Source organism: Octopus sinensis, linkage group LG6 (genome assembly GCF_006345805.1).
Source record: "Octopus sinensis linkage group LG6, ASM634580v1, whole genome shotgun sequence".
In the NCBI taxonomy this organism is placed as follows: domain Eukaryota; kingdom Metazoa; phylum Mollusca; class Cephalopoda; order Octopoda; family Octopodidae; genus Octopus; species Octopus sinensis.
Window position 1 is genome coordinate 65,827,975 of NC_043002.1, and position 11,684 is coordinate 65,839,658.

The 11,684-nt window shown below is 39.7% G+C and overlaps 1 protein-coding gene across 1 annotated transcript in view; it reads left to right on the top strand.

The window, feature by feature from the left end:
- Positions 1-11,363, top strand: part of LOC118763779 — a 115,555-nt gene extending 104,192 nt beyond the window's left edge. The window contains exons 3-4 of the mRNA XM_036503514.1: positions 9,073-9,208; positions 11,137-11,363. Coding sequence (XP_036359407.1) covers positions 9,073-9,208; positions 11,137-11,363 — 363 coding nt within the window. The remainder of the gene's footprint in view (positions 1-9,072; positions 9,209-11,136) is intronic.
- Positions 11,364-11,684: the final 321 nt, after the last annotated feature.

Sequence of the window (11,684 nt, forward strand, 5' to 3'; positions counted from 1 at the left end):
ATATCACACAACAATGACCAATGTAGCTCTGTGAAGCAATGCCAGCGTGTAGTTATGAGAATGTATAATTTTCTAGGATTTGGCAGACGGAAACTGAAAGAAGCCCGTCGTATATATGTATATGTATATATATATATATATATATATTATATATATATTATATATATATATATGTGTGTGTGTGTGTGTGTGTGTGTGTGTGTGTGTATGTATGTGTGTGTGTGTTTATGTGTTTGTGTTTGTCCCCCCAACATCGTGTGACAACCGATGGCGGTGTGTTTACGTCCCCGTAACTTAGCGGTTTGGCAAAGAGACCAATAAAATAAGTACTAGGCTTCCAAAGAATAAGTTCTGGGGTCGATTTGTTCAACTAAAGGCAGTGCTCCAGCATGGCCACAGTCAAATGACTGAAACAAGTAAAAGAGTAAAAGAGTAGGAAGCTGTTTCCTGTATCAGCAACATTGAGTTGCCTGAGAATATTTGGAGGAGGAAGACGCAGTTTGTCCAATGTTATTTTTCCCTAAAACAACCTGTAGGTTTCGATTCAGCCGGCGATCTGTAAATTTCGTAGGGAGCAAAAATTGCCGAAGAGACTCCTTTTATTATTTGAGTGTATCACAAACAAGACAGCCTGTTCTTGTAAGTCATTCATTGCTAAGCGTTTAACAGACGTTTTATTCTTTTATACTTTTACTTGTTTCTGTCATTTGACTGCGGCTATGCTGGAGCACTGCCTTTTACTCGAAGAAATCGATCCCAAGGCTTATTCTTTGTAAGCTTGGTATTTATTCTATCGATTACTTTTGCCGAATCGCTACGTTATGGGGAAGGTAAGCACACCAATATAGGTTGTCAAGCGATGTTAGGGGAGACAAAAACAGGCACAAAGACACACATTAGTATACGCACATATATACGACGGGCTTCTTTCAGTTTCCGTTTACCAAATCCACTCACAAGGCTTAGGTAGGCCCGAGCCTATAGTAGAAGACATTTGCTCAAGTTGCCACGCAGTGGGACTGAACCCGCAACCATGTGGTTGGTAAGCAAGCTTCTTACCACACAGCCATTTTATTCGTTTATTCGTGTATTTGTTTCAGTGATGTGACTCTAACCATGATGGGTCACTGCTTCCAACGGCTTCGTCGATCAATCCAACTCCAGAAGTTTTTAAATTCTGGTACTTATTCCATCGATCTTATCACACAGCCGCACCTGCGCCTATTCAGAATTGCTCATATTTTTGAATGTCTTTTTCATCTATTCTCCTATAATTTATATTCGGTCTCTCAGCATCCTGCGCTTTTGGGGATGGAGATGGGGAAGGTTTTTTTTGTGCTATTGTAGCTGTTTGTATCTCACTACTATTTCACATGAGATATTTGTCTGCATATCTTGTTTGTTCCATCAGGCTTATCAAATGCCGACCTGAATATCCAGACTCCGAAAGCTAGCTCGCTGTATTGTTTTGAAGAAGATTCTCGTCTTGAGATACTCTTGCCAGTCTGTCATGTTTCAGACTGGCAAGAATAAACGAAACGAAATTGCCCCAGAATGATCCTAAGAACTGCGATTCCGGTTCGCCTAGTTTCCATGTATGTTGAGTTTTTAACCCTAAACGTCTTTAAAGGGATTTTTCCAGGACGAAAAACCGCAGCCTCTGGCGTTTAAACAACACACATGCGTTAACTACGTTGTATTGATGATGTTTGTTGGGTTTTTATTTTTATAATTTAGAGATTCTTCTATCTTCTAATCTATAATTTGTATATGTAGCTGTGTGCTAAGAAGTTCGCTTCGCAACCACATAGTTCCGCGTTCAGTCCCATTGCATGACACCTTGGGTAACTGTCTTCCGCTATAGCCTAAGGCAGACCAAAACCTTGTGAGTGGATTTGATAATCGGAAACTGAAATAAGCTCGTCGGTATTTCGGGCCTTGTGCCTAGAGGAGAAAAGAATCGTTAGCACGCTGGACGAAACGCTTAGCGGTATTTTGCCCGTCGCTACGTTCTAAGTTCAAATTCCACCGCGGTCAACTTTGCCCTTCATCTTTTTGGGGTTGATAAATTAAGTACCAGTTGCGTACTGGGGGCGATCTAATCGATTGGCTCCCTGCCCAAAAACTATATGTGCATTTATATGTATGCATATACACATATACGTACGTACATACGTAATATACATGAAAGCAGTCTATTCATAACCGAAGAATACTACCGTTGATCATTTAGAACATTGTACTGCTGTGCATTCAGACAAATTTATCCATCACACTTGTGACTCCGCTAGTGACTAACCAGCCCAGCCCTTGATAAACAAACACCTCCGAAGGGAGACATACATTGACACATACATACACGCGCACACACATAGATACTTACATACATGTATACACTCACATGCACATACATACATTCATTATCGACCTTTGTCGACAAGGTCTCAATGGAGATACAAATATAGTAAAGCCAGTTGCTATACTGATGTTGAAAGTAAATCCACTCAAGCGCCGAAAACTACAAGGCACGCAGCCTGTTTGAATATATTCCTCTATATTCATTGTGATAGGACTATATTCACAGCTGAACGAACAGCTAGGAAGAGAGGTGTTTGAGGATGTGCTGAACAACATTTAATGAATAGTCTGGGGCATAAGATGAACCTTGTTATAGACCGATTGAATTACAAGACAGCTTTCAGTTCTATTTCACGATTTGCTAAATCAAGGCCAAAAAAACTTCGTTCTTAGCCACCAATATAGTAAGTGGTTATATTTTCATTGATAGATGTTCCATTTCAATTTAAGACGCTTCAGCTTTCAGTCAAACTAAGTTTTGCTATTTCAGTTAACAAATTTCAGGGTCAGTCTCTCAATGTAGTTACACTTGGGCCCTCTACTACATGCATCTCCCATAGCCAACTCTATGTTGTTTGCTCGTGAGTTGAAAGCAGCAACAATTTATTCATTTCGACACCAACAAAAAATTATATAATGAATATTTTTTACCCTGAAGTGCTTCAACATTGACAGATTTTCAGTTCCAAATTCATGATAAAATTTGGAACTGAAAATTACAATTTAGATAATTTTTTAATAAAATATAGATATTTTGAAATAATTATGAGAATATATCTTTATATTTATTGTTTACTTATCTGAATAAGAACAGCAATACCCGGGCAACGCCGGGTCATTTAGCTAGTGTATACATAAAGAACACTATACAAACCCACATATACAATGACACCCAAGCTTGTACAAATGCGAGTGCATATACATACGTGCATAAACACATGTAAATATCCATACATAATGAATGCATAAATACATACGTGTTCATTCAGCGATGAATACCATCAAGTCAAATTTAAGGATGGCTCACACGGTGACATTTTTTTAAGTGAAGAAGAGTTGTACATGCCAACCTCATTCTCTCGTCCGTAATCATATTCAATTCAGTAGTGATATTATGTCAAAACAACTAGGGACGGAGAAATGTAGTGGATGACTAAGATGTCTTACTTGCTTCATATTTATCTCTGCACTCCGCTCTGCGTAGTTGCAGCCATCTTCTCCTCCGTTGAACCATGAAGGTTTCTTCTGCAAAGCCCACCGGACCCACTCCTTCACATGCATAGCTAAGCAATCCCGAATATGCTAATTAATCCACAATGAAGACGATTCGCTTGGTGGTTAAGATGTTGGGCTCATTATCATAAGATTGTGGTTTCGATTCCGGGACCAGGCAACACGTGAGTTCTTGAGCAAGACACTTCATTTCACGTTGCTCCACTCCACTCAGCTGGTAAAAATGAGTAACCGTGCGACGGACCGGCGTCCCGTCCAGGTGAGGAACACATATGCCATTAAAAGCGGGTAACCGGCCCTCGTGAGCTTGGCATGGCCCGAGAAGGTAACTTTACTTACTTTTAATTAATCCATAGCTGGGATCCTGACAGCTGATACTACTCCGCCCCAGAGTAGATCTTGGAATAACAGTGGCTCAGAGATGGTTCGAAACTCTTCAAAATCTCGAAACTCCAGAATAAGAGAGCCTCACTACTGGATGCAGTTTAAAGTTAATCGATTGTCTATCAAATAAAAAGGATCGATTAACTATGCATATTGCAATGTGCTTCAAATGGGTTATGTCATTCTATTTGAAACCCGCGTAAGCTAATTAAATCGCTGATAATGCATCCTCATTATTTGTGTTTATATGTGTGTCTTTGGGTTTGAGTTTGTGTCTGTCCCATCACCTTCATAACAACCGGTATTGTTTTGTTTACAGTCAAGTTACCCAGCGGTACGAGAAAAGTGACCGATAAAATAAATACCAGATAAGAAATAAATACTGGAGTCGATCTGTTTAACTAAAATTGTTCAAGGAAGTGCCCCAGCATAACCGCAATCTAATGCCTGAAACAAAAGTAAATGATAAAAGATGACATACACACACATGCGTACATATGAGTCTGTGTGTGTCTGCGTGCATGCGTGTGAGAGAGAGAGAGAGAGAGAATGTGTGTGTGTGTGTGTGTGTGTGGTGTGTGTGTGTGTGTGTGTGTGTGTGTGTGTGTGTGCGTGTGTGTGTGTGTCTGTGCGTGTGTGAGGGTATTCACAGAAATTCTGGCCCAGCTCATAAATAGTGCATGCGCAATGAATAACAAAAGCGACAACAACCCATATACAATATTTATTGAAAACCTAAAGCGCAAAGACAACAATTTCAAGAACAATGAGTGTCTTTATAATCTAACCATTATTTCCAGAAGCTATTGTAGTCCGTGTATATGACGTGACTTTACAAAAGGTCAGGTTTAGGTAACCGAACTGCGGACCGGCGCCTACCTGACGGGTGTCAGTCGGTGTGTAATATCGGTGTAGACTAGTACGACATGTTTACACATCAAGCAGTGGGAGACAGAGAGAGTGTGGGGAGAGAGAAAGAAAGGAACAGACAGAGAGAGACCGAGAGAGAGGAAGGGAGAAGCAGAAAAGATATGTAGCAAGAGAGAAACTAAGGACGACGAAGATGAAGAAAAAAGTATGACCCTGATGGAAAGCGAGGGAAGTAAGAGAGGATCAGGAGAAGGAAGAAAGAGAAAGAGGGAGGGAAGCTGGCAGAACTGTTAGCACTCCGGCGAGCTGGCTGAAACGTTTGCACGCCGGGCGAAATGCTTAGCGGAATTTCGTCCGCTGTTACGTTCTGAGTTCAAATTCCACCGACGTCGACTTTGCCTTTCATCCATTTGGGGTCGATTAAATAAGTACCAGTTACGCACTGGGGTTGATGTAATCGGCTTAATCCGTGTGTCTGTCCTTGTTTGTCCCCTCTGTGTTCAGCCCCTTGTGGGAAGTAAAGAAATAGGCATTTCGTCTGCGGCTACGTTCTGAGTTCAAATTCCGCCGAGGTCGACTTTGCCTTTCATCCTTTCAGGGTCGATTAAATAAGTACCAGTTACGCACTGGGGTCGATATAATCGGCTTAATCCGTTTGTCTGTCCTTGTTTGTCCCTTCTGTGTGTAGCCCCTTGTGAGCAGTAAAGAAATAAGAACTGTTAGCACTCCGGACGAAATGCCGCTAAGTATTTAGTTCTGAGTTCAAACGCCGCTGGGGTCTACTTTGCTTTTCATCCTTTCGGAATTGATAAAATAAGTACCAGTTGTGTGATGGAGTCGATATTATTGGCTTACTCGCACTTCTTACCCTGGTACCAAAGTTGAAGCCAATATATTAATGTACTATTGAAATGTCAGTAACTATATGCATCGTCTATCTTTAATAACATGTTGCGAGTGCGTATGTTGCAATCTGTTGTAGCTTGTGTGTGTGTCTGTGTATGTGTGTGAGTCAGCGTGTGCGCGCACAATCTTGCTTATTATTAACCAGAGAGAAAAATAAGTTGAGGCAGTCGGCGTGAAGACGTTTTCCGAGCGATCGCATTTTCAGTAGCTTCTTGCCGCAACGAGCAAGAAGAATTATTTGCGCGCCGGACAAAATGCTAAGCGGCATTTCTTCCGTCTTTACGTTCTGTGTTCGAAGTCTGCCGAGCTTGATTTTGCCTTTCATCCTTTCAGTCGATAAAATTAAGTACTTGGTTCGATGTAATCGACTTAACCCCTCCCCCGAATTCGCTGGCTTGTTTAAATGCTGCCAAGGTCGACTTTGCTCTTAATCCTTTCGGTCGATAAAATAAATACCAGTCAAGTACTGGGGTCGATGTAATCGATTAACCCGCACCCACACCTAAAATTACTGACCCTACACCAAAATTTGGAAGAATTTGAAAGAAAGATTTTCCATTTCTACGACTATTCGAAGAAATTCTTCATAAAATGTTTAGGTGTCATCTCTCTTTCCATATTACCCATTACAGGATGGGCAGCAAATTGGCAGAATCATTAACACGTTGGACAAAATGCTTAGCGGCGTTTATTCCAGTAGTTTACGTTTGGGTTCAAATCCCACCGAGGCCAACTTTGGTTTTCACCCCTTCGGAGGCGATGAAAATGTATACCAGTCAAATACTGATAGCGATGTAACTGACTTGTCCCCTCCCCTTAAATTTACTCACCTTGAATCCTGCAACAGACCGATGTCCCGTTCAAGGATAATTTTGTGACCTGAGTTAGTTATACGCCATGGAAATCGGATAAATGGTGTTATGAGTCCTTAGACGCAAAAGAAAAACTATACCACAATAGGAGAAAAAGACGAAGTAGTAGAGTCATTTGAACGTCCGATGCTGTTTGCTCCGACTCTGTACGTTCTGATTACAAATCTCGCCAACATGAACTTGTACCTTCACTCTTTTGATTAAGGACCTTCAGCTGATATTCTGTCTGGACAGTTTAATTCGTTTCTCGTTTTCTTTAGTTCATTTTTGCATGGAAAAACTTATATCTTTTATAAGATAACTACTGTATTGATGTCAAACAAATACATGAGACAACAAATGGTTCTCGTAGGTGGAGGAAAAGTTAATAATATTGACCTGAAATGAAAGAAAGTTAAACCCAGTTGTGAGACAGTTGAAATTGTCGTGGGTGGAATTTGAACAGAGGAACATAAAAGGAACACACCTAAATAGCGTAGAGCATTCTATCAACACACCGCCCTCAATTGTAGTAGTTACGCCAAACATAATAGCAAAACGAACCGCTGTATATTCAGAACGTTATAAAATACAGGGTGTGTAAGGTATTTGAGGAAACGGACAATCATGCCTTTTTACTGAAAAGGGTTCTAAGGATAAGAATAAACATATTGTTTTGTCATTTTCTTCACTAAAGTCTCCTTCAGCTTTAATAACAGCTTGTATGCGAGGTCTGAATCTCCTACATGCTAGGATCTAATGGATGTGTTCATATTAGTCATTACTCTAACTATGGAGGCTTTTAGGGATTCTTTAGTGTTATGTGGGTGCTAATTAACCTCTTTCTCAACTACGCTCCATACATAGTAGTCCAATGTATTGAGATCTGGCAAGCTAGGAGGCCAAATGCTGGGGGTTATGTGGTCATGAAAATTTTCCGCCATCCATTCCTGCGTTGCTGTAGCCTTGTGTGGTAGTGCTGAGTCTTGTTGAAACACAAAAGGTCTTCCGTTGCGTATATTATCGATCGTAACTACTGTATACAGAACATCTATGTAGGTAGCAGTGTTTCCTCGAAAACTTTGTGGAAAGAAGTGAGGAGGCATCCCATGTCCTTCATTGCTGACAACCCCCAAAACCATGACAGTTGCAGGAAATTTTGTATGCATTACTCTTGTAACTTCCGAAGGCTCTGCACATAGCCATCTGTCATATCTTCAGTTTATTTTCTGATCTTGATCAAAGTCTTTCTCGTCTGAGAAGAACCAAATGACATCTTTCTCTCTTGGGTTTTTTAATTTGTTCATGAGTCTTTTAGATCTGATTAAGCGATTTTCTTTCACTGTTTCTGACATGAAGTGACCTTTTCTCATCGTATAAGGTTTGTATCTGATGTCTGTAGACAACATTTCAGATTGTTCCCTCTGACATATGGCGTTCATTTTGCAACCAACCTCATGGATCTTCTGGGATTGTCATCGATGGTCTGCTTTACTTGTTGAATAAATTCTGGTGTTGTAATAGTATCAGTGCGTCTACAATGTTTCTTACGTTTTGATACTGGCGATACATTTCCATCTTTAGCCTCTAACTCCTTGCGAATTTTGTAGACGAAGGATCAAGTGACTTTTAAAAATCGTACTATTTCTAAATTGCTATGGTGAGCCTTTATAGCCATGATGACTGCATGACTCTTCATTTCTTGTGTGATCATAGGGTATGCCATAGATTATTCTGAAATATAGAAAATATTAAGTTGATAAATATGCTGCTATAGTAAAATTAACATATATCCTCAAATACCTTACGCACCCTGTATATAGGGGAGGAGAGCGGCGAGATGGCAGAAACGTTAGCACGCTGGGTGAAATGCTTTGTTGTATTTCGTCCGCCGCTGTGGTCTGAGTTCAAATTCCACCGAGGTCGACTTTGCCTTTCATCCTTTCGGGGTCGATAAATTAAGTACCAGTTACGCACTGGGGTCGATGTAATTGACTTAATCCGTTTGTCTGTACTTGTTTATCCCCTCTATGCTTAGCCCCATGTGGACAATAAAGAAATAAGAAACGTTAGCGCGCCGGGCGAAATGCTTAGCGGTACTTCATCTGTCTTTACATGCTGAGTTCAAATTCCGCCGAGGTCAACTTTGATTTTCATCCTTTTGGAGTCGATGAGTTAAGTACCAGCTGCGTACTGGTGTCGATCTAATCGACTAGCCCCCTCCCCCAAAATGTCGGGCCTTGTGCCTAGAGTAGAAAAGAATATATATAGGGAGAGGAATTGTGTATGTAGAGAGAGAGAGAAACACACACACACACACACACACACACACATACACACACACACACAAACATACAGACATACAGACAGACAACGAGACAAGCAGATGAAGCTATGCCTCTTATTGTTTTATTGACGATATACATGTTAGTGCATGCATTTTTATATAAGCATCTATTATATTATTCAGTGCGGACCAGAACCTGAAGCTGTGGTCCACGGTTTGAAAGTTAACCAAGGTTACTTCTTCCGTGTCACCGTTTGGAAAGATCCTGTAAAACAGTTGTATGGCAACATCACTGAAGCTGTTTATGCAAAAACTAAAGGTATCAACCTTTCATCGATCATCTTTTAATATAATAGATTCGTTATATGCGGACCATTAAAGCTGTAACTTTTTTGCAGACCCCAAACCTTATTGCTGTTCTTAACTTCTAAACTCAAACCTTAGATCCGATCTTAAACCTAGGTTCCAGCATTATCAATAATACTAATCCGCAAGTCCGTAATTCTCAACCGTAAAATACTAAAATCTCAATCCAAACCTAACTCTCACTTAAAGATTAAATACTCTAAGCTTAAATTCAAATTATAGCTTTACCATTTGTACAGTAAATGCAGAACTCTAAACAGGATCCTTAACCCTCAATACTCTGCTCCAATGTCTTAGGACCAGTAAGGCAGCGAGCAGACCAAATTGTTAGCACGCCGGAGTAATGCTTAGCGGCATTTCATCCGTCATTACGATCTGAGTTCAAATTCTGCCGACTTTGCCTTTTGTCATTTCGGAATCGATAAAATAAGTAGCAGTTAAATATTGGGGGATGTCGATGTAATCGAAGAGCCCCCATCCCTGAAATTGCTGGTCTTGTGCCAATATTTGAAACCAATAATCTAGCACCAACTTGCATAAGAATCTTAAAGGGTTCATCTATGTGGAGCACACAAAATCTAAACATTTTGATTATTCTTAAAATCTAAACTTGAAACTGAGCCCTAAGCACCATCCCTAAATCCGATCTCACATCCAGGAGTTTGCATCAAGAGTAGTACTAATTTCTAACCTAAACATATATACAGTAACACGAAAACCTCAACCCAAACTTTTGACCTAAATCTTTCTTACTCTTCTAAACTTTACTATAAAGGCAAAGCTCTTAATACCCTTAATAATTTGCTCCAAATTAGAAGTTATTTTAATACCAAGCTGCATAAGGATCTTTGGAGATTCATGAGAACGGAGAAAAATAATTTATCTTTACTTATACTAAAATACAGGGATGTATCATACATGTTTGACGAGAGGGAAGATCAGTACTCTTTAACCTTTACAGGCCCTTCCAAGTTTATGAAAGAAGGAAGAAGGTATCCTCCAGTCAGAGACTTAGTCCGAATGACAGCAACAGTACGGACCCGATGCCGTCAAAATTACTCAATGGACCAGTGGTGTGAATCCTTTTCGTTTTCATACAGAAAATTTTTCAATTTTCAACTGATCGTTTTCAAATTTTCCACACTGATGGTGACGAAAATCACATTCAAAAATTAGAAGTTAGAAGTATTTAAAGTTGCGTAAATTTAGTCAAATCAAACGAGTTCAGTGTCCTCACGGTTTCCATTTCCGCTGGGAGGAAATTCATTGGCTAAAAATACGTAAATCGAAATGGTTTTCACTTCTTTATTATATCGGGAAAATGAATACCATTTTTATCATCAGCAAGCAAAACTACATCAGAAGTATATTTTTGGAAAATTTTCAGAATAAAATTTGAGAAAATATGAGTGGCAGGAAGAAAACGAAAAAGATCCAGTGGTGGTTTTGAACTGGACGAAGGATTAAATCTCCCTGCCACCTTAGATGTCTACGACCTGGAATTGAAATTAGAATGCGAAGAATGGTGAAACACATACTGAAAGACATCCTGCATGACCCTACAATATTTTCTCCAGTATACCACTCACGATTTGTACTTTATTTATCGACCGTAGAAGATTGACCGACAAAGTTACCATCGGCAAGATTCGAACTCAGGAAACTGGAATAAATGCCGCAATATATTTAGTTCGATACAAAGGTTTTATAAAACTGTCAGCGGGCGACGGTATATTTTCAATGCGGGCGATTGATTGTCTCCACCTGTTATAAATCGTTACACTGGATGTCAGTAATGCCTTTATTTTTCAGTGATGCATTTATAAGTTGTTTACAAATATACCAAAGTAACGAATGGCTACATTTATATTTTCTCAACAGCTGGTTGTATTTTCCAAGGCAAAACATACCAAGTTGGCCAGTTGTATGAAGTAAAATGTGAAGATATATGTAAGTGTATGTCAGACGGCAAATTCGCATGTGAACCGGTTTGTCCAGAAGAACGCCACAATCCGAAAATAAACAACCCTATGTTCAAATGTACGACGGAACTGATTGGTCAGTCAGAGTGTTGCTACGCAACAGTTTGCGAACCTATAGACAGTTAAGTTTACTTGGTTTTATTTTATTGTTTGTTTATATATATATTTGTAGATTTTTTTTTTTCTTTTGTTGTCTATTTTTTGGAAAGTTTCTGAGACACTTCGCTTCTTTATTTGGTTTGCTTTTTATTTCTTATGAGGAAAGAAAGAGAGAGGGAGATCGTACGCGCGTGCGCAAGTGCGTCTGCATAATATACGATTGCGTGCATGCGCACATATATGTATAAAAGCATGAACGCATACGTGTATATATTATATGTGTGTGTGTTTGCGAATGTAAGTGTGAGGGTGTATGTGTATGTGCGCTGATAGACAGAAAAACAAACA